General features: G+C 35.0%; 2 protein-coding genes across 5 annotated transcripts in view; one reads left to right on the forward strand and one right to left on the reverse strand.

The window, feature by feature from the left end:
• LOC111143676 (dedicator of cytokinesis 7) overlaps positions 1–24,586 on the reverse strand; it is a 224,750-nt gene that overhangs the window by 117,113 nt on the left and 83,051 nt on the right. The gene's annotated exons all lie outside the window — the stretch shown is intronic.
• LOC111143677 (angiopoietin like 3) lies at positions 9,166–19,680 on the forward strand. Its single transcript, XM_022497509.1, has 8 exons — positions 9,166–9,728; positions 10,439–10,549; positions 13,284–13,398; positions 14,989–15,102; positions 16,191–16,286; positions 18,321–18,587; positions 19,042–19,369; positions 19,581–19,680. The coding sequence occupies exons 1-7, from the start codon at positions 9,234–9,236 to the stop codon at positions 19,224–19,226; spliced, it is 1,383 nt and encodes a 460-aa protein (XP_022353217.1). The 5' UTR covers positions 9,166–9,233; the 3' UTR covers positions 19,227–19,369; positions 19,581–19,680.

Consider the following 24,586-nt stretch of genomic DNA (forward strand, 5'->3'; position numbering starts at 1 on the left):
CACATTCCTCTATGTTTTCTATAAATTTAGAGCTGGATCTAGAGCTTTGGTCATATTTAGGTTTGAGAGTCTTTTGGCAAGATCATTTCATAAATGGTACTGTGTCCTTCTATCAGAAGGAAAATGTCTGGTTGTTCCTCTTTTTGAGCAGTTAGCAGATGGTGATCAATGCTTAAATCTATTAGCCCCATTAAGGGTTGCCAAAAGATAATAATTCCATCAGTCAGTCGTCCTTTATTTAACAGCTGGATTATCTCTATGAAGAGTACTTTTCCTCATCTATTATTTGCTTAGACAGTGGGCCATTGTATGAGACACAGGAATAAATGCTTTCTTTTCCATTATTTTCCAGTTTTCAAAATAAGCAGTTGGTGGATTAAAATCTTCTAAGAGAAACTAGTTCTTATCTTTAGCATCATCTATAAACTCATGGACCAAACACATTAATGAGTTTTAATACACTGCAGTTATTATCTTCACTGATGTTCAAATTGTCCCATCTTTGGCAAATGAAAAGGCAATTCAAACTGGCTTGTAAATCCTTGTCATTCAAGGATTCATATACTCTTTGATGACTTCTTGCTATCTGCTATATAGCAAGATGTTTCAAGGTTTCTCCCAGGACCCAGAATCAGCCCTTTCTCTAAGGAGCTTTGGTTCTCTGAATGAGAAATATTTTTCCAAGCTATAATCTGGGCACTCATTACTCACTGTTCCTAGGTCACTTAAGTAGAAAGAGTGAGGGGAAAATGTTTGGAGTTTTTAAAAAAAGATGTATTTATTTGAGAGAGAGAGAGAAAGAGAGAGACTGAAGAGGGGAAGAGCAGAGTCTTAAGCTGACTCTGTGCTGAGCATGGAGCCCAATGTAGGGCTCAATCTCATAATCATGAGATCACGACTGAGCCAAAACCAAAAGACAGATAATGCTTAAGTAACTGCATCACCCAAGCATCCTGAGGGGAAACGCTTTTAAAAAGCATTCTGAGTACATACTGATATTGCAAACTCCAATTCAAGACACCAAGGTTTTTATTTAACCCTTTCTATCTTCCATCTACCTATCATTTTTCTTATGCTGAGAATCATTCTGAAAGATCTAAACTATGAGAGAATTAGAATCTCACATAATTATTTATGTGTGCTATTCCAAGAATGGAGTCTTAAGGAACTCCAAGATACTGTGGCCATCCAGCAGGGGATGAGACTGTCAAGAAGACTGAGAAGGAACCCAGAGAGAAGGAGAAAACCATAAGAGTGCAGTGACACGGAGGCCAAGAAAAAAACAATGTAAGAAGAATTAAACAGTTAAGGGATGCCTGGAAGGCTTAGCTGGTTATGGCTGGACTTGAGCTGAGCTCAGCTCTTCATCTCAGGGTGATGAGTTCATGCCCCCTGGTGGGCTCCACGCCTGGTGTGGCGTCTACTTAAAAAAAAAAAAAAGAACAAGAAGAATTAAACAGTTAAATGCCAAACACCAATCAGGGGCCAAATGAGGTAAGAAATGAAAAAGATCAACTGGACTTCGCAACATGAAAGTTACTGATAACATCGGGCTGAAAACACATAAAAGTAGGTTTAAGAACAGGAAGTTTTAAAGAAAATTAAAAAAGTGAAATTCTGAAATGTATAGCTGTGAAGAAGAGAAAGATTGTTCAACAGTTGGGAGACAGAATACAGGGATTTTGTAAGCTTTTTAAAATTGGACAGCTTTGAGTTTGATTAAATGATAATGAAAAGAATCCAGCTGACACAGTTTGCATACATTAGAACAAGAAAGTAAAGATTCTTGAAATAGTAGGAGAGAACGGGATCCAAAGCACACGATAACAGATTGCCCTTTATTATGTTTGTAATTCCTCATTGTAACAAAAGTTTGCTGAATATGCAGAGTGCTAGATACTAAGAATATAGAGATAAATGACAAAGTTCTTGACTTCACTAGCCGGGAGGGAGAACTGGATGAGCAAATAATTATAATGTGGTATGGTAAGTACTACGACAGAATGTCATTGGAGCCCACAAGAGAAACTGAGGCTGAAGAATCTGCCCATACATTTCAATTAAAAAACTGTACATAGAACAGACCTGCAGAACACACAGAAAAGCAAAACACACTATGCTGTCCCCACACCTCAAAACCTCTACATTGTCATTACTGCTGTCTAAGTTTTGTGGACATGGACATGACTGGACTCTTCACATCTTTCAAGTCTCAAAAAAACCTTAACGTCCACCCACCATCACATCCCTTTGTTACTTCATTCACAATTATTTTTTAAAGATTTTATTTGACAGAGAGAGATCACAAGTAGGCAGAGAGGCAGGCAGAGGGAGGGGGGGAAGCGAGCTCCCTGCTAAGCAGAAAGCTCTATGCAGGGCTTGATCCCAGGACCCTGAGACAGTGACCTGAGCTGAACGCAGAGGCTTAATCCACTGAGCCACGCAGGAACCCCTCATTCACAACTCAAACAATTTGCTTAAAACAATCCAAAATTATCTTGTTCATTTTCATATTATTTCTTGTTTATGTATCTCCTTTATAGGTAGGCAGGTAGGTAGGTAGGTAGATAGGGCCCAAATTGAGGAGGGCAAGGACTTCATCTATCTAGTTAACTGTTATATTCCCAAAGCCTAAAACAGTGCCTCATACTGAATGAATGCATGAATGTATGAATGAATGAATGAGTGAATGAATGAATGAATAATATAAGAATGCATACAAATATTTAGTTACTTAATACTTATGAGAGTTTGGATTCCAGGTTAAATGGAAAATAATTAAACATTATCTGTAAGCTATGCTTGATTTCCAATATAAAACCATTTTAAATTCAACTTGTTTCTGAAGGTAAAAGGCATAAAACTGAATCCAGATTCTTTTCCATTTGAATACTAACTCCACTAATAAATTCCCACTAGTAAGTCTTTACCTTGCATTTGTAACACTTCAGAAGAACTACAACTCAGCAGTGACAGGGTAGACTGATGAAGTGTTGAGATAGCATTATCTCTTAGCCATTCAGGGAAAAAAGATGAATTCGTATTTCACCCCCTCCTCAAAATAAATTCCAGATTAGGCAAAGGTTTAAATAATACAAATAAAGCCATGAAACTACTAGAAAAGCTTTAAAGACACCATATTTTATATGTGAAAAAGGCGTTTCTGAGCAAGAGCCACAAAAATTATAAAAGACAAATTTTAAAGGCTCCGCAGAGCAGGTGATACCATAAACAGGCGGAAGACAAATGACAAATTGGAAAAACAGTATTTGTTACATACAAGATAAAGAGTTAGTATCTATAACATGTAAATAATTCCCACAATTAGTCAAAAAGAAACAAACAAAAAGGGGAGGAGGAGTCTGGACAGAAGGGACTTACATAATACCTAGGTAATTCATGAAGAGAGCAAAACAGATGGCCAGGAAAAGAAACTAGATGCATTTGCCTGTTAGATTTACCGATATTTAGGGGGCGTCTGGGTGGCTCAGCTGGGTAAGCATCGGACTCTTGATTTTGGCTCAGGTCATGATCTCTAGGTTATAAGGTCAAGCCCCATGCTCAGCAGGGAGTCTGCTTGAGATTTTCTCTCTCTCCATCTGCCTGTACCCCCTCCCCTTACTCCCATACATGTGCATGCTCGCTCGCGCGCTCTCTCTCTCTCTCAATAAATAAATAAATCCTTTTCTAAAAGGATTTATTGATATTTTTTGTTTTTCTCACTCAAAGCATCGGTAAAAATTCATGGGGAAAGGAGTGCCTGGGTGGCTCAGTGGATTAAAGCCTCTGCCTTCGGCTCAGGTCATGATCCCAGGTCCTGGGATCGAGCCCCGCATCAGGCTCTCTGCTCAGCCGGAAGCCTGCTTCCTCCTCTCTCTCTGCCTGCTTGTGATCTCTGTCAAATAAATAAACAAAATCTTTCAAAAAAAAAAATTCATGGGAAAAGAGGAATTCTAATTACTCTAGGCAGGGATATAAAATGGCACTATGCTTCTGAAGGATAATCCAACATGAGAAATCACCCACAGCTACTCACCTAAGGGATCTGGTATGAGAGACCACAAAATGTTAATAATAGTGGAGAGTTGGGATTTTTTTTCTTTTTTTTTTTAAGATTTTGTTTGTTTATTTATTTAGAGAAAAGAGAGCATGAGAATGACTGGGGTAAGGGACAGAGAGAAAATCTCAAGCAGACTCCCCAATGAGTGCAGAGCCCTACATGGGGCTCCCTGTGGGGCTGGATCCCACAACCCTGAGATCATAACACCAGCTGAAATCAACAGCTGGTAGTTTAACCGACTGAGCCACCCAGTTGCCCCTAGGATTTTTATTTTTTACAAGTTTCAGAAGTATCTGGGTTTCCACAATAAATACTTTCAGCATAAAAATTTAATATTTATCAATAGTGAACATGAGGAAAAAAGTAAGATACATGAAATAATTTCTTCAAAGGTTACTGATCTTCTGGATCTGCACTGTCCACTAATAGTCTAATGAGACTACTAAGCATTTGATATGTGCCTATTCTAATGGAGATGTGCTGAAAGTATAAAAACACACCAGATTTGGAAGATTTAGTATGAAAAAAAGAATATAAAATACATAATTAATGTTTTTATATTGATCACATATTGAAATAATTTTTGATATCCTGGATTAAGTATAATGTACTATTAAAATGAATTTCACTTGTTACTTTTTACTTTTTTTTCACATATATAGTTCACACTATATTTCCACTGGACAGGGCCTGTTCTGGACAAAGAGAGGATAGGGAAGCCAATGTATTTATCTGGTATTATTCTTCACTTTAGTTAATATAAATATTTCTACCTTTAAATGGGTTTCTCTCATGAAGTTACTTTTAGAATCTATCTACCAAACATTAAATCAAAAACAAACGACCACATTTTAAAAGGAGAAATTAAAAGGGATACTATATTCAAAAGATCCCAATGTCTTGTGTTTTATTTGGAAGTCACATCTCCAGATTACACAACCTGGGGGAGGAAAAAGGACTTTGCTTTGGTTAACTTAAATAAGACTTTTAAATGTCCTAAAATTCTATGAAGCTAAAAAGTTTTGTATATTAGTTCCTAGAAACTAGAAATCCTTAGATTAGGGCCCAACTTTTGTTTCTTATTTTCTTTGACATAAAAAATTTTAAACTTTCATAACATTACTGTTTATGTTTGATTAGGGTTTTATTTAAGTAGGCACAAGTTCAAGCAAGGCTTAGATTCTGCCTGTGACAATGTGTACTCAGACAGGAGGTATTAAAAGGCAAATGTAAAATCACTTATAAAATTATTATTTTCGGGGCCTTGGGTGGCTCAGTGGATTAAAGCCTCTGCCTTCGGCTCAGGTCATGGTCCCAGGGTCCTGGGATCGAGCCCCACATCGGGCTCTCTGCTCAGCGGGGAACCTGCTTCCCTTCCTCTCTCTCTGCCTGCCTCTCTGCCTACTTGTGATCTCTGTCCATCAAATAAATAAAGTCTTTTTTTTTTAAAAAGATCCCATTTGTTTATTTGACTGAGAGAGATCACAAGTAGGCAGAGAGGCAGTCAGAGAGAGAGAAGGGGAAGCAAGCTCCCTGCCGAGCAGAGAGCAAGATGCGGGCCTCGATCCCAGGACCCTGGGATCACGACCTGAGCTGAAGGCAGAGGCTTTTAACCCACTGAGCCACCCAGGCGCCCCCAAACAAAATCTTTAAAAAAAAAAAAATTACTATTTTCATTATACTCCCCATGTTGGTACTCTCCTACAGTTCGTGAATAGGCTATTTATTTACTTTAAGTATATTCGGTAACATGTCAAACTAATATAAGAAAAAAACTATCCAGATATGTCTACCCAGAGATGATATAATATAAACCAAGAATATGTGACCATTGCCTTTAATCTGCTAGTGTCACATGTAAGGAATTATATAAATTGTGCAGAAAGTGTTAAGATTCTAATACAGTAACCAAAATGGAAGGAACTTCCTTCACATAGCCTGTCTTTGTATTAGTGTCCAGTTACTTTCGTGCACTGGAAGGGGCAAATTCAAAAAACTTTTCAAATTCCTTTCTCTAGAAAGAACCTCCTATATCAAAACAGGTTGAGCATATATTATATGCAATTTTGCACCCGGAAAACTCCCATATTATGACTTTTTCATTCAATATATTTATATAGTTTCTCAAACACATAAGGCGTTTTACTAAATACAGTACTATAAGGGATACAAATTAAAACCAAATATAGGGGCGCCTGGGTGGCTCAGTGGGTTAAAGCCTCTGCCTTAGGCTCGGGTCATGATCTCTGGGTCCTGGGATCGAGCCCCGCATCGGGCTCTCTGCTCGGCAGGGAGCCTGTTTCCTCCTCTCTCTCTGCCTGCCTCTCTGCCTGCTTGTGATCTCTGTCAAATAAATCAATAAAATCTTTAAAAAAAAAACAAAAAACAAAAAACAAATATAGATCTTGCCCATCAACAGCAACAGAGAGAAGCTGGCCCATCTCAACTTCCCACCAACTAGAAGGTAGATAAAACATCAGGGTTGATAGCTTTAAGCCAGAAAAGCCTACAGTAATTTAGTTAAGAGAAGTTTCGAAATATGCCCTTCATGACCAATGATCACAACACTAAATTTTCCTTTAAAAAAGAAGAAAATCCAAGTTTCTTCACTAGTTCTACATACACTTTTATAATTCTGTAACATTTGACAGTGGTAAGGGTAAGATGAAAATGAAAAGTAAAAAGTTTTTTTATTTTTCTTCTTTATTTCTTCTTTTTTCTTTCCCTTTATTAGGGGAATTATTTATATATTTTTATTTACTTGGATTCTTTATTTCTCTTACAAAGAGAAATATTTATATGGTTCTGTATTAAACACTTTTTAAAAAGGCATACACAGGATAAACAGAAGACATAATTCCTTATATCTACCAAGATTCAAGAGACCGAAATGCAGAAAACCTAAATTTTAGCAAAATTTCTCAACTTATGTCACCTTAACATGAGATTAGATAATATTCAGCAATAAAATATTACAATATAGGCATAAATGCATTGATTAGTTCTAATTACCAACAAGTAAATAATAAATAATGAGTATTTACTTTATACCAGATGGTGTTCTATGCTCTAAAAATTTTTCTTTAACTTCATATAATCCTATAAAGTAGGTATTACCTTCACTTGACAGACATGAAAATGGAAGTACAGAAAAGCTAAATAATTTGACCAGGAGAGCCAGTATTCCAAGTCAGCCTCCCTCTCTGCAGAATCATACTCGAAACCACTATGGTATACTACCTGACTGTAGTTATTACATCCAAAAGCCCTTATTCCTAAATCATCAAAGGAAAAGGTCTCTACTACATGCCATGAGGAGGCATTTCTAAGCACAGAAATTTGGAAAGAGTTCATTTTAGGAAGTTTTGCTTGATAACTTAAACTAAAATTCATTATGTTAAAGCTTTTCACTTTGCAAAAAAGCTATTTATTTAAAAAAATTTTTTCAGGGCGCCTGGGCGGCTCAGTGGGTTAAGGCCTCTGCCTTCAGCTCAGGTCATGATCCCAGGGTCCTGGGATCAAGTCCCGCATCGGGCTCTCTGCTCGGCGGGAAGCCTGCCTCCCCCTCTCTCTGCCTGCCTCTCTGCCTACTTGTGATCTGTCAAATAAATAAAATAAAAAGTTTTCAGATAGGCCTGATTACACACACATACACAGGTTCAAAAGTTGTTTACATGTGATATAATAACATTTTGAGTACGTCCTATTTGCCAGACACTGTTCTAAGTGCTTTACACGTATCATTTCTTTTAATTCTCATAACCCTATTAAGTATGTACCATCCCCCACCTTACAGATGAAAAGACTGAGGTACACAGAGGTTAAATATCTTGTCCAAGGCCAGAGAGCTAGAGCTGACTGTTGGACATAGATGACAGTCTGATTTCAGAACCCACACTCTTTTAACAATTTGACTAAATTATTAATTTATCAAGATAAGGCATTTTAAAGGACTTATTATTTTCTCAAAAAAAATTCTCAATGAGCAATCAAGAAGTATAATCAGGGGCACCTGGCAGCTCATTCAATTAAGCACTGGACTCCTGATTTCCACTCCGGTCATGATCTCAGGGTTATGAGATCCAGCCTTGTGTGAGGATCTGTGCTGGGTGTGGAGCCTGCTTAAGATTCTCTTTCTCCCTCTCTCTCTTCCCCTCCCCATCAACTTGTGCATGTTCATGCACACTCTCTCTCCCTTAAAAAAAGGACAATCAGTTATAGTTTAACCGAAGCATTTAGTATTTTCCTTTTAACACTAAGTCAGAAGCACAGGAGAACATTTATTTTGAACATACTATTAATCTGTTGTTTTGTTAAATTTCCATTACCAAAATTGTTACCAAGGTCACAAAATTCAGAAAAACTTAACAGGTAAACTGTTCCAGGCATTGGAAGTATATCATTGTGGTTGGACCTTTGCAGATCACCTAATCTATTGGTCTTTCAGTGGGCACATGGAAAAGAGGTTAGAACATAAAGAGATAGAGATATAATAGAGAAAGGGAGTGAAATGTGTTGCATGAGATTTTGTGATAATAAACAAATATGTTTAGGAAAGATCATCTGAAGCAAAAAGACATACTAACAAGTACAGTGACAAATAATAAGGAATATATGTTAGCTTATACAGAGTATCATGGGAATGCAGCACTGAGAGCCATTAATGCCACTTGAAGAAGTGGTGGATAGCTTTAGAGCAAAACCATTTCTGGGAACAGGTTGCTGTTCCAAATAACTACAATTATTTGTTCCAAATAAATACAATTTGGGAAATGCATACTTAATTCATTAACTTTCCTTAACCTTAATGTGAATTTACCAATCAAAAGAGTTTGTCTAATTGTAAATCTCTTTTAAAAATCATGAGAAATTAAAATCAGCTTTTAAAAACAGGTAGCTCTCTCAACCCTGAAACTGGAGTTTATAATATTGCAAAATTAAATACATTAACAACTTAAAATGACCTAGTAAGTTAATTGCTCATTTCTTTGATTTCATTTACCATTGATCTAACTCAATGTAGAAGGTTATATTTGTACAAGTTTACACAACTTAATGATTAACTATACTTGCTTGCCAACCTTACTGTTCATGTGGCAAGTGGTGGTATATATAGAACTTAGAAGTCTAGATTTGCTTACAGGAGAAAATTAGTTGAATAATTAGGATAAAAATGCACATAATTAAGCTCTTTCTTTTTATCATTCCTCTAGTTATTTCTTCCAAAATTGACAGGGATGATTCATCATATGATTCTGTATCTCCAGAGCCAAAACCAAGATTTGCTATGTTAGATGATGTAAAAATTTTAGCCAATGGCCTCCTTCAGTTAGGACATGGTCTTAAAGACTTTGTCCATAAAACTAAAGGCCAAATTAATGATATATTTCAAAAACTCAACATATTTGATCAGTCTTTTTATGACCTATCACTGCAAACCAACGAAATCAAAGAAGAAGAAAAGGAACTTAGAAGAACTACATCCAAACTGCAAGTCAAGAATGAAGAAGTGAAGAATATGTCACGTGAACTCAACTCAAAACTTGAAAGCCTCCTAGAAGAAAAAATTCTACTTCAACAAAAAGTGATATATTTGGAGAAGCAATTAACCAGTTTAATTAAAAATCAACCTGAAATTCAGGAACACCCAGAAGTAACTTCACTTAAAGTAAGTAGAAATCAAAGAAGGTTCGTAATTATGTTTTCAATGTGGATCTTTTTAAAAAAATATTTTAAAACATGCTACTTTACTGAATCATTGAAATACTGTATTTTTCTCAAGGAAAAAAAGCCTCTAGGAAATAAAATTTTCCATTATAATTTCAGTTTGGTTTTTATGATTCTCTAACATTATATATAAAAAAACTAAACTTTACATTTCAGATGAAAATTACAAATCAATTAATAAAATTTAGAACACTAAAATTACAGTATTGGAGTTACTGGAGGAAAGTAAAAAGTTTAAGGAATATAATTTGAAACTATCCTCCTATGTTTAAAATGAGTAAAAGTAAAAAAATAAAAATAAAATGGATAAATGTAATAAGTAAATGGTAAAAGATTAACTCCTATTAAAATACTGGGGGTTTTAAAAAAAAATTAAAAAAAATAAAATACTGGGTTTTTTTTCCCATTTCACTTAAGTACTTTGAAGTTCAGAAAATTAGGTTTTTAGAGATGGTACGTTTTAAAACATAAAAACAAAAGGATTTGAAAGAAGCATAAAAGAGAAAAAGGTTGCCAATATTCAGTTATCTAATCCACTATTAGTTTTAAAAATTTAGATTTTAACAGTGTTATAAAAATTTTTAAATCTAATTTAACAAAAAAGAAAGAAAGAAGACAGAAAGTTCTAACCACCCTACAATCTATGTCCAGACTTTTGTAGAACAGCAAGATAATAGCATCAAAGACCTTCTACAGACGGTGGAGGAACAATATAGACAATTAAACCAACAGCATAGTCAAATAAAAGAAATAGAAAACCAGGTAAGTCAGTATTTTAATGGTATGTCCACTCTTTTACATAAAATCTAGGTTTATGAAAACATCAGACCCTAAATTTATTTTTAAAACTTATAGTTGGATAATGAGTAAACAGGTCACATCAGCATGACGGCTAAAGACTGTAGATTCTGAAGGTAAGAAACTACCTGGGTTTGAATTTTGGCTCTAAAACTTTTGCATGACCTTAAATCAATTACTTGCATGACCTTAAATCAATTACTTAAACTTTCTGTCTCTCAGTTTCCTCACTTATTCTATCAGAAAAATAACAGAACCTATCTTATAAGAGTGTTACAAGAAAAAAAAAAGAATTAATTCATGTAAAGTATATTTCAATATATATATCTTCAAAAGTCAAAATTAATCAAAATTAGCTCAGTTGGTTAAGCGTCTGACTCTGCCTCAGGTTGTGATCTCAGGGTCGGGCTCCCTCGGCCCTCCCCCTGCTCAAGCACACTCTTTCTCTTTCTTTCTCTCTCAAACAAATCTTTTTTTTAAAAAACTTTTTTAAAAAAGTCAAAATTAGATCACATCTCTCTTGGTTCAAAACCATAAATGGCTTCCCATCTCACTTCCAGTAGCCCGTAAGACCCCAGATGACTCTTATCTCTAACTTCATCTCCCCAACTCTAGTCATACTGGGGTAACTCTTCCCAGTTACTCAAACACAAACATGCTGCTATCTCAGGCCCTTTGCCCTTGCTCCCTCTATCATCTAGGGGAAGAATGCTCTTCTCCCTGGGATCTGCATGGCCTCATTCGGTCATCATTCGGTCTCTGTCAAGTATAAAATTCTCAGTGAAGTCCTACTAGGTCACTTAATCAAAAATTACAATTCCCAAACCCATCCTTAAAACCTATTACTTCCTTCATTCTTTTTCTTTTTTCCTTCACACTTATCTCTATTTCACATAATATATATATTTTAGTTATTTATTTTGTCTGTTCCCTCATCAGAATGTAAACTCCCTTGAGAACAGGGATTTTCTTCATTTTTTTTCATTGCTATTGCCCTGGAATACAGAATACTGTCTGAGACATAGTAGGAATTGAATAAATATATGTTGAATTAATAAAGTTAATATCATATTCAACACACAAAAAAATCAATAAAAGCTTGCTATTATTAGTAATATTAGATGTTGTGTGCCTCATAAATAAAGTTCAATATCCAATACTATAATTAATCTACAATGTAAGCTGCTGTCTAGGTGAGGGAGATACCTATTTAGAATAAAGCTATGTAAGAACCTAAACATTTCAAAAATATTAATTATTACTACTATTAAACAGGCATTCCAGAGGGTTCCAAAAATAATACAAATTTGGAGAAACCTATAAAAAAATAGTTGTCAAGAATTATAAAACAATTTCCACTAAACAAACATATCGTTATATGTTTCAGAAATTTTAAAACTCATAATTTCAGGTTATTTTGCTAATTGTGAATCATAGTTTAGTAGGTTATTTTATTATTTTTGCTAATTATCCAAAAGGAGATTTTGCCAGTTAGTTTTGATTTCTATAACGTCCTCATTATGTTATTTTTCCAAATTCTTTTTTCTTGTATCCTTTTTTGGTTTTGTTTAGATTTTATTTATCTGAGAGAGAGAGACAGGGAGAGACCACCAGCAGAGGGAAGAGCACGCACAGGAAGGGAGAGGCAGGCTTCCCTGCTGATCTCAGGACCCTGGGATCATGACCTGAGCCAAAGGCAGACAGTTAACGACTGAGCCACCTAGGCACCCCCTCTTATATCATCTATTATGGATAAATGAGCCTACTCACAAAACAAAATGTCACTATTATCAAATGATATACATCCTCTCTAATAATAAAATGTATGAAGAATTGAAAACAATGAGTATCTGAGTTAGAAGAAGCCTCAGATCACCTGATCCAGGTTCCTCAAATTTCAAATAAGATCCAAAACTCTGTAAGTTAAGTGCATTTAACATCACACAGCTACCTAGGAGAAAAAGCTAATATCCAACAAATGAACTCTGCAACAGTTCCTTATGAGTAAGGTCATAGGAAATGCCAACATCAAAAAACACTAGTAAGGTATTACGTAATTTGTTTTTCTCAGGCAATCAATAAGAAAAGCTATTCGTCAATAAACTGCAGCCCAGCACATTTTGCATAAAAATAAAGTATTACTGCTAAACATTGCTGAACTTGCAATGAAATAATGAATGTATTGAAAGTAAGCAAATATGCCTGCCAATTTTTTACTTCTACAGATATGTTTACATTCCAAAAAACTATTAAGACAGCAGCCTTGTTCAAATTATATGCTAGGTCTTTAAGGCAGATCTGAGACTCACTCAATAAGGCCTACAACTGACAATTATAAAGCTTAAAATATGCCTGTTACTGAACAGAATACATATTATATGCACATAAATGAACAGAACATATTAAAAAATGCTAATAAGCAAAGTCTTTACCTTTGGTGTTGCTGTTTTTTGACCAATTTCTGGTTTGTGCTTTGCTATCTTTCTCTAGTTTTCTGAACTCATTAAATAATGTGCCTCATTAAATATTTTGAGGTCATGTATACAATCTGTATGTCACCTCTGATCCATTTTTATATCAAAAGCAATAACATTATGAGCTTAAAGATGTATACAAGTTGTACTTTTAATATCCTCCCTCAGATTCCCCTAGCTGTATACTCAGTACCATTTTTAAAAGATTTATATTCTTTCATCAGCTAAGAAGAACTAGTTTTCAAGAATCCACAGAAAATTCTCTTTCTTCTAAACCAAGAGCACCGAGAACTACCCCCTTTCTTCGCTTTAATGAAACACAAAATGTAGAACACGATGGTAAGTTAATTTGTTGGGGTTCTTTCTTGAAGGTATATTTTCAACAAATTTTTCTCCTATCTTAGACATTCTCATCAAAAATTACTATTCTCTGCTCAGCAGGGAGCCTGCTTCTCCCTCTGCCTCTGCCTGCCACTCTATCTGCTTGTGCTCACTCTCGCGCTCTCTCTTTCTGACAAATAAATAAATAAAAATCTTAAAAAAAAAAAATTACTATTCTCAGGGCCTCTTCTTAAACTAAAATAGAGTAAAGCGACAAATCTACCAAATACGATGTGTCAACCTAAACTGGATCCTGGCAGGTTTTGTTTTTATTTTTAATCCTACAAAACACATTCTTAAGACTATCAGGAAAATATAGATGTAGACTTTATATTAGATAATATGATATTATTTTAAATTTTCTTAGATGTAATAATGGTATTATAGTTATGGATGAAAATAAACTCCTGTTTAAGAGATACAAGCTGGCATCAAAAGAAATGAAATCTTGCCATCTGCGACGACGTGGATGGAACTAGAAGGTATTATGCTGAGCGAAATACGTCAATCAGAGAAAGACAATTATCATATGATCTCCCTGATATGAGGAAGTTGAAAGGCAACATGGGGAGTTTGGGGGGTAGGAAAGGAATAAATGAAACAAGATGAGATCAGGGGAGACAAACCATAAGAGACTCTTAATCTCACAAAACAAACTGAGGGTTGCCGGGGTAGGGGGTAGGGAGAGGGTGGTGGTGTTATGGACATTGGGGATGGTATGTGCTATGGTGAGTGCTGTGAAGTGTGTAAACCTGGCGATTCACAGACCTGTACCCCTGGGGCTAATAATACATTATATGTTAATAAAAAAAATTTTTTTTTGAAAAAGAGATCCAAGCTGAAATATTCAAGGGGTTAAGGTCATGATGTCTGCAAATGACTTTCGAATAGCATGGCAAAATACATATTTGTATACATGTATATTTATGAAGCAAAAATGGCAAAAGATTAACAATTACTAAATACAGATGGAACGACTATGAAGTTCTCTCTAACGTTTCTACTTCCCTGTTGAAAATTTTCACTAAAAAAAAAAAAAAAAAAAAAAAAACCCCACAGAGATGAAAGAACAAAGTCTCCATTCCCAACCAAACATTAACAAAATAATACTTTCAAAACACATTCACTTTTATGTAATTCTCACACACACACAAAAGTTCTCTGTAAGCTTCCTTCATGTATGTTCACTCTTCCAACACACGCCTGTGGATTAAGTGCTATGAACACCAAGCCCTATAATAATGTCTCATATGTGGCATTATATTTATATTCTTCGTATATCTAGCAAAAATACATGTCTGAAATTCTCATTTTGTCACTTTTCCTAAAAAGAAATCAGTTTAATAGTAACTATTTTAATATTGTTTGCATAACATGCCATCTAATAAATCTGCTTCAGTTATCAAGTACTTTCTTGGTAATACAGTACTGAAAAAGGCTAAGGGCTACATTCACCACAATTCCATAAAATGTCAAGTAAAGCACTCAAGCTCTAAAGATAGCATTCTTATGATTATATCTTATGTAATAACACTTTCTTGATTCTAGACATTCCTGCTAATTGCACCACCGTTTATAATAGAGGCGAACATACAAGTGGCATCTATCCCATTAGACCCAGCAACTCTCAAGTTTTTAATGTCTACTGTGATGTTAAATCAGGTAAAACCAGCCTGAAGAGAAAATGGACTGTAATTAGCTCCTGTTATTCACTATCTATCAGTAAGACTAATCTTATTATCTTTGTTCTGAATATATGTAAATGAAATGTAAGTAACACAGGCAACCGCAAAGCTCTACTATTTATATTTGCCTTGTTTATTTTTGTTTTTACTAATGCACTTATTCAATATTCTCCATATTTTTCCATCAAGTAACCTGAAATTCATATTGTTGGCAAGTTTATTAAGACAGATTCATTAGTTGCCCTTTACTTAGCTTCTTGTAACCATAATAAATAATAAAATGGTAGTACCATAATGATATTAATGACTACATTACATAGCCACTAATTAAAATCAAAACAAGGAGCACCTGGGTGCCGGAGTCAGTTAAGTGTCTGCTTTTGTTTTGGGTCATGACCCTGGGGTCCAGGGATCAAGCCCCATGTCAGCTCCCTGCTCAGCAGGGAGTCTGCTGCTTCCTCTCCTCCCTGCACATGCTATCTCTGTCACTCTCTGTCCCTCTCTCTCAAATAAATAAATAAAATCTTTAAAATCAAATCAAATTAAACCAAGAAAACAGTATTTTGGGGCACCTGGGTGGTTCAGCTGGTTAAGCATCTGCCTTTGGCTCAGGTCATGATCCCAGAGTCCTGGGGGCAAGCTTCATGTCGGGCTCCCTCTTCAGCAAGGAGCCTGCTTCTCTCTCTCTCTTCCTCTCCATCTGACCCATCCCCACTTGTGCTTTCTCTCTCCCCCTCTTAAATAAATAGAACCTTTTTAAAAATTTAAAAAAAATTTTTTTTAAAGATTTTATTTATTTATTTGACACAGAGAGATCCCAAGTAGGCAGAAAGGCAGGCAGAGGGGGGCGGGGGAAGCAGGCTCCCCGCTGAGCAGAGAGCCAGATACGGGCCTCAATCCCAGGACCCTGGGATCATGACCTGAGCTGAAGGCAGAGCCTTAACCCACTGAGCCACCCAGGCGCCCAATAAAACCTTTTAAAAAAAAAAAAAAAGAAAACAGTACTTTGTTATATCTTTCAGCATCAATCTACTTAAAATACACAATTTTGTTCATTATATTCAGATAGTTCATGGACATTAATTCAACACCGAACAGATGGATCACAAAACTTCAATGAAACTTGGGAAAACTACAGATATGGTTTTGGGACACTTAATGGTAAGGTGACTTCATTCATTATTCATTCATTCACTTGTTACTTAAAAATATTTACTGGGAATCTATTTTGGATGGGGCATTAGGAATGCAACAATGAATGAAGACTAGGCCCAGCCTTCTTAGAATTTATTAACTAATAATTACATATCTGTTAGTAATTTATACTTATTACAAGCATCTACTTGAATTATACTTATCACAATTTCATGTCCATTCTTAAGTATATGTATCACAATTTGATGGCTTCTAATTGTCATAATTACAATTATTAAAGACAATTATGATAAAATGCTGTGTGCTCTGATAAGTGGTAAATGGTACGAATGAGCTATCAAGAAAACCATCCTTATCACTGGTCACTCTACATTCTTTTTTAACATTTTTAATACTATTTGGAGGTGGAAGGAACAAGTAAACTGCCAGATGTATAGTACTAAATGTTTAAATCTCAACTGTTTAAATATTATAAATGTATACTATGGAAATGTGATTGATTGATTTATTTTTTTTTAAAGATTTTTATTTATTTATTTGTCAGAAAGAGAGAGAGAGAGAGAGAGAGAGCACAGGCAGACAGAGTGGCAGGCAGAGGCAGAGGGAGAAGCAGGCTCCCCACAGAACAAGGAGCCCGATGTGGGACTCGATCCCAGGACGCTGGGATCACGACCTGAGCCGAAGGCAGCTGCTTAACCAACTGAGCCACCCAGGCGTCCCTGGAAATGTGATTTAAAATAAATGAATTAGGGTGCCTGGGTGGCTCAGTGGGTTAAGCCACTGCCTTCGGCTCAGGTCATGATCTCAGGGTCCTGGGATCGAGTCCCACATCGGGCTCTCTGCTCAGCAGGGAGCCTGCTTCCCTCTCTCTCTCTGCCTGCCTCTCTGTCTACTTGTGATCTCTGTCTGTCAAATAAATAAATAAAATCTTTAAAAAAAAAATAAATAAAATAAATAAAATAAAATAAAATAAATGAATTAACTCAGTGCAACTACTATATTTTGATTACAAAATAAAATAAGCAAAACAAAAATAAATAACAGGTTTAAATTTCAAAAGGCGCATTAAAAAATTCATAATGTAAGTACTCATTTATAAACTGGAGAACATCCATTATTATACCAAATTTTTTATTAAACACTCTACTTGATCATTTAAAAAATTTTATATTCAGACTACTAGTTAGCTCCCTTACTAAAAGGTATATTCAGTGATATGTTCTGTAGACCCAAATCTTCTATGAGTTAGTGTAACTTAAAGAGTGTTAAGTCCAGAATACTCATTTATTTCTATAAGAAAATAATCCATTTGTACTTTAAATCCTTAAAACTGTCCTCTAATTCAACAGCAATAAAAGTTTGACTTTTTCCTTAAACACTCTAATAGAAAGGATTGTGATAATTAAAAAGAGATCTTTGTATTTATGTTGTTTTTAATTCCAAATAAAAATACTTTTTAAAATTAAAGAGAGAATTATGTTTTTTAACTCAAAATGTCTAAAAAATTTTATTCCCTATTTTCCTACAAAGAAAACATATATCAAGCAAATATCAAAGGCCAAGACTATATTTGAAGAAAATGACACTATTATCATCCAAGTAACACTGGGTATAATAGTAGAAATATTTAACAAAACTTCCAATAGTATATGGGTATTAACAAATTCCTTATAGTAAAGCCAGTAGACCTAAGGAAGGACCTAGAAATGAGATAATATTTTATCAATGACCACATCTAAAATGCCTAATATGTTTTGCCCATGAAATATGTCTCATAAAATTCATTTTAAAAACAATAATCTTACTTGAGGCAGGCTTATAATATTTTTAACATTTTTTGTATATTTCACTATCTTCAATAAAATCGTTTTAAAAAGCAATATTTTAAGATACTCTAAAATAACCAAGGGATTCTAGGCTAAAACAATTCACTGACTTACACCAATAAAAAAACACTATCAAAAAAAACCACAATAAAAAAAAAAACTATTGGTACCCAATATGCAGTTAACAACCCACAGGTTTTTACTTTCTTTTCAGGAGAATTTTGGTTGGGTCTAGAGAAGATATACTCCATAGTAAGGCAATCTAATTACATTTTACGAATTGAACTAGAAGACTGGAACGACAACAAGCATTATATCGAATATTCCTTTAACTTGGGAAATCATGAAACCAACTATACGTTACACCTAGTTGAAATTAGTGGCAATGTGCCCAGTGCACTCCCGGAACACAAAGACTTGGTGTTTTCTACTTGGGATCACATGGCAAAAGAGCATGTCAACTGTCCAGAAAGTTATTCAGGTATCATTTTCCTAATATCAATATTTCATTTTCATATCTAGAAAATATCTTCCCAAAGTATTAGCTAACATCTACAATGTCAACTCTTAAAACTGAATCCCAAATAAACATTTTCTCTACAGGTAAAAATTTCTTAATATAACTATTAATTTGATTCTAGTTCAACTAGATATCGATATTTTACTTATAACATTTTAACAAAATGTTAAATAACAAAATTAAATTAAATAACAAAATTAGATAACAAAATTAGATATTTTACTTATAACATTTCTCAGGTATTTTATTTTGGGTGTATACACAAGACTTGTACAGATTATTTTAAAGTGGAATACATGCATTATCTATACAATACTGTCATATTTGTAAGAAGTGAAGATGTACTCATGGGGAAATGTAGTAACAGTAACTACGTGAGTTTGTATTCATGAAATGCCCTATCTATCTTCTTTAGGAGGCTGGTGGTGGCACAATGTTTGTGGGGAAAACAACCTAAATGGTAAATATAACAAGCCAAGAGCAAAAACTAAGCCAGAGAGGAGAAGAGGACTATGTTGGAAGTCTCAAAATGGAAGCTTATACTCTGTCAAATCAACTAAAATGTTGATCCATCCAAAAGATTCAGAAAGTTCTGAATGAACTGAAACAAATTAAAAAGCCAACAAATTAAACATTAAATTCATCTGAAGTTACTGTGGTTTAATAATCTGGTATTAAAATCCCTAACAGAAGGCTTCAGAAATAGATTCTTTTTTAAAGTCACTATCAACTTAAAAGTAAACATATTGGGGCCTGGGTGGCTCAATGGTTAAAGCCTCTGCCCTCGGCTCAGGTCATGATCTCAGGGTCCTGGGATTGAACCCCGCATCGGGCTCTCTGCTCAGCAGGGAGCCTGCCTCCTCCTCCTGTCTCTCTCTGCCTGCCTCTCTGCCTACTTGTGATCTGTCTGTCAAATAAATTAAAAAAAAATCTTAAAAAAAAAAAAAAGTAAACATATTGCCAAATCACTTCAAAGAATACCATTTATCTTTCCCAGTCAAAATTCTTATGATATCATTTATTCATATATTCTGTGATGTAAGAATCAATTTTATGTAGTCACAATCTAAATTTTACCCAACGGGTGAATTTTTAAGTCATTTTTTAAATAAAAAATTTACTAGGACTTTTGTTTTAAGAGTCATTATGTAGGCTAATTGCTCAGTTTAAACTTGCTCCATTTAAGAAATTAATTTTCTTGCTAAAATTCTGCACTTGAATAAACATAAAAGACTGATGATTATTCCTAAATGCTGTAATATTATTAATTTCCAGATTAAAATTCGGTTAGTTCAGAGTACATGTGAAAATCTATAATACTAATTTTAAAACTGATGTTTCATTTTGCTACCAAATAATCTGAAATAAATGTTTGGTATGCTTTATTTATGAAGTCAAATGAAGCAAGATAAAATACTGTATTAAAATAGGTTAACTGTTGGGGCACCTGGGTGGCTCAGTCCTTAAGCGTCGGCCTTTGGCTCGGGTCATGATCCCAGGGTCCTGGGATCAAGCCCTGCATTGGGCTCCCTGCTCAGGGGGAAGCCTGCTTCTTCCTCTCTCACTCCCCCTGCTTGTGTTCCCTCTCTTGCTGTATCTCTCTCTGTCAAATAATAAGTAACATCTTAAAAAAAAATTTGAAAATAAAAAATTACATGAAATAAAATAGGTTAACTGTCTTAAACAAATGCAGTAGATCATGATTACTAGGTCATACTGACCTTAATATCAGGCATCACTGTATCTCAACATACTTGTTAACTTATCTATATACTGTATACATTTTATGTATTTTAAACCTTAACAATGTGAAAACCATTTTAAAGGGATCTTGTCAGAGTATCATGAGAATGAATGTATCTGTGGCCTCAAGTTTAATAATTTATACCCCCCTGGACATGGCATGAATTTAATACTTATGTGTAGGTTGTCAAATAGAAGTAAAAATCATAACAAGTTATTGAATGTTTAAACAGCCTGAAAGATACATTCCCAAATTCAATAAAGACTCAGTCCTTTAAAATATAGAAATTTAAATTCTTGTAGTTTTTTAGTGACATATAATGATTCCATCATTTCCAATGTAAAAAATTTGAATTCTAATCCTCAAGGATCATTTTTTTTTTTAAGATTTTATTTATTTGACAGAGAGAGATCACAAGTAGACAGAGAGGCAGGCAGAGAGAGAGAGAGAGAGAGAAAGAGAGAGGGAAGCAGGCTCCCTGCTGAGCAGAGAGCCCAATGCGGGACTCGATCCCAGGACCCTGAGATCATGACCTGAGCTGAAGGCAGCGGCTTAACCCACTGAGCCACCCAGGCGCCCCACAAGGATCACTTTTGATCATGATATCACTTGTCAGTATTTTTTAAATAAAGTTTTTAAAGAAACTACCAAATAGAAATAAAATTTTGAATTAAATCTAGTTTTAAGGAATATAGTACCCCAAGTTATATACTGACTCACCTTAGTCAAAAAATATTCAACATTATGTATTTTAAATTACTCAGTATATCATGTTTTTTGTTTTAAAGATTTTATTTATTTATTTGACAGAGACAGACACAGTGAGAGGGAACACAAGCAGAGAGAGGGGGAGAAGCAGGCTTCCCGCCAAGCAGAGAGCCTGACGCGGGGCTAGACCCCAGGACCCTGGGATCATGACCTGAGCTGAAGGCAGACGCTTAATGACTGAGCCACCCAGGCGCCCCAGTATGTCATGTTTTTTACATGACATGTAAATATGTATGATCTATGTGGATCCTACATAAATATTTTGTTCCAATAAACTACAAAAGAATAAGCTTTAGCATTTAAAACCATAGCCAAACTGTCAAAATTGACTTTTTAGAGCCAGAATACCAAACTGACTTTTTTCCCAAAAAAGTGGAAGCTTTTAAATACAAAATAATGCATTCTTTAATATGCCAATTGCTTCTTCTATTTGTTCTCCAATTTTTTAGACTTCTTACACAACATCTTTCGTTTTGTTCCTTTTAGGAGTACTAAGTGAGTTTTTTCTGTATAAAATATGCTCAGATTGAGTTAAATCTGGTAGAGAAAGGATTTTTTTATGATTCACAAATTGTGTCCTTCTGTCCTCACTCCTCTGCCAAGTATTTTAATTACACCATTAACTCACAATTGTCTAATCTAATGGCCTTTCCTCAGTCCACATTCACTTGGATCTCTCTGCTAACTTACTCATGAACAACACTCTTTCTTCAAACATGACCCTCATTTTGCTTCCACATATGACTATACTCTCCAAGGATTATCCCTAACCTGAATCCAGTTTTTAATATCCCAGTTCCCTCCTAGTATGTGATATATTTGGACCAATGCACAGTCTTCAAAAATATCTTCTACTCTTATCCTCAGAAATTCTATCTACTCTCATGGACTCATCTATGTTCCATGAGTCAAGTTCCCAAATTTATGTATTATTTCCAGATTTCTCTCCAGTTCCCCTTCTTACACTGCTTATTACCATTCCTCCTTTTGATATCCTACAGTCTTCTCAAACTCAACCTATCAAATAAATTCATCAAATCCCTACCACCTCTGCTGGGCCTTCCCCCCTTTCTACACCATCACACTCCCCCCTTACCTCTGTATATTCGTTAATGGCACCATCACGCTTCCAGTCATCCAAGCTTAAAATCTGGAAGACATCTCAGCCTTTTTACTTAACTTTTACTTAACTTTGTGAATCACTGCTCCTATATCATAGGCCACTAAACTGAATACAATCTTCTTTTGAAAAGACTGTTAATATAATATGACTTCTTTCAAGCAGACCAAGGCCTGCTTTTAACCCGAATTTTAAACTATCTGAACAGTCTCCTGCCTTGTCTCCTAAGTATATGTCTATCTTCCTTCAATTTTCTTAAAACAAATTTATAATGGCTACATACTACTTTGACCTGTGTCGCTCAAACGTGTCTATTAAAAGAGTATAGCAGGTTGAGGATATTGAAAATGTATCTTTACAATTCTAGGGCGCCTGGGTGGCTCAGTGGGTTAAGCCTCTGCCTTCGGCTCAGGTCATGATCTCAGGGTCCTGGGATTGAGGCCCACATCGGGCTCTCTGCTCAGCGGGGAGCCTGCTTTCTCCTCTCTCTATGCCTGCCTCTCTGCCTACTTGTGATCTCTCTCTCTGTTAAAAAAAAAAAAAAAAAAAAAAAAAAAGATTTACAATTCTAGAATTACAGGATGAAATGGCTTTATATAAGCCCATACTTCTTTTAGGATCTTATTAGGATTCTACCATAAATCTTACAATTTATCTTAAAATTGCATGTGAATTGTGTTTTCTACTCTATAAATCTTATATAAAAATAGTTATTTCTTCCCCATATCTTCTAAAAAGTGATATTCCTGGAAGATGTGTTATATTTATCCTGTGGATCTGCATATCCTACACAGCAAGAATGTGTACCCCAATGTGGACGGCAGAAGCCTACAGAACAACATCCACATCTCTTACAGATATTCAAGAGTTTGTATAATCTGATCCCAAATTCCTTGTACCATTTTTTTGCCCAACAGAAACCCTTAGCCCTTATCAAAATTATCTACTTTTAAACATCCCCTTATACTTTCCTGATTCTCTTCCATTTGTCTAGAATGCCTCTATACACCTTCCTACTTAGCTAGGTGCTATTTATACTTGAAAATGATCTCACTTCCTCTAGGAATATCCTTGTAAATGGGGCTCCTCCCTCTGATACCATGCAGCTGTACTGCCCGTACCCCTCAACTGGCACTTAGCAAATGAAGGAAAGACAGAAAAATACATATGGCAAATCATAACAAAAATTTTAAAAACTGTAATAAAAACTCCACGAGCATCAAAAAGATAAGTCTATCTACTTGATGTGAGTAAATTACTGTCAAATTTCTATACCAAGAGTTCAATCTGAAACTGTGAATTTTACTGAGAGCAAGTATACACATTTCTCATTTTGGGGTTACCTATTTTTGTATAATCTGTTTATTCTCTGTCATTCTATAATCGGTATGTTCTCATGCTTGTATCTTTTCTTCCTAACAGCATAACTTATGGAGATCAATTATCTCGTTCATTAATCAAAAATATGTGCCCTAACCAGTATTTATTGAGTTCCTACTATCTGCCTCCTTTATAAAACCTATTCCAAATATGTACTTTTACATATTTTCACCTTCTGTTACAAGATAATCAAATTCCCTTGTGATTTTTCCCATCACTAACAACCACAGCGCTGCATTTCTGTATGTACTACTAAGTGATCATCCAACACAATAGTTTTGAAAATTAAAAAAAAAAATGACCAAAAGGTTGGTCCTCTTATCAAAGTCCAAAGTGTTCTCATGGCAAATCAACTAGGACAAAATTACTCAATTGGTGTGAAATGTTGAGTTCAAGGTCATGAAAGTAGGACTAACAATCTCCTGTAGTATGCTTTTATAAAATCAAGCTTCAATGACATTTTAGAAAATATAAAATCAAGGATGCCATCTCAAACAGAAAAACTGTTTTTCTAAATTTATCTGTTTAACCCTGGGAACGATCATACATCTAACAAGATGATTAAGTTTATCTAAAAGAGCGATGATCTACAACCTTAAAGAGGTAAGGCTGTAACTATTTATCTTCAAATGAGCAACTAAGCCTCAGTCTCCACATCCCATATATGAGAACAATGATAATCTTACCAAATTTACTTCATAGGGTTGTTGTAATCCTCCAGTAAGACAGGGTATTTGAATTGTTTTATGAAGTATAAAATTCTGAACAAATGTATACACTTGTAAATATTAGATCTTGGCTATCACTCTACATCGCTTTAAGTAAGTAACGTGCACAAATTTTTCCTAACTGAAAATAATCTAATTCTCAGGATAGGTGAACAAAACTGCTCTCATATTCTGCTACCGTTCCCGGAACTTGACTCCTTCCATCGGAGTCTGAGATAAC

Source organism: Enhydra lutris, unplaced genomic scaffold (genome assembly GCF_002288905.1).
Source record: "Enhydra lutris kenyoni isolate GAN:26980312 unplaced genomic scaffold, ASM228890v2 scaffoldscaffold9, whole genome shotgun sequence".
Lineage (NCBI taxonomy): Eukaryota > Metazoa > Chordata > Mammalia > Carnivora > Mustelidae > Enhydra > Enhydra lutris.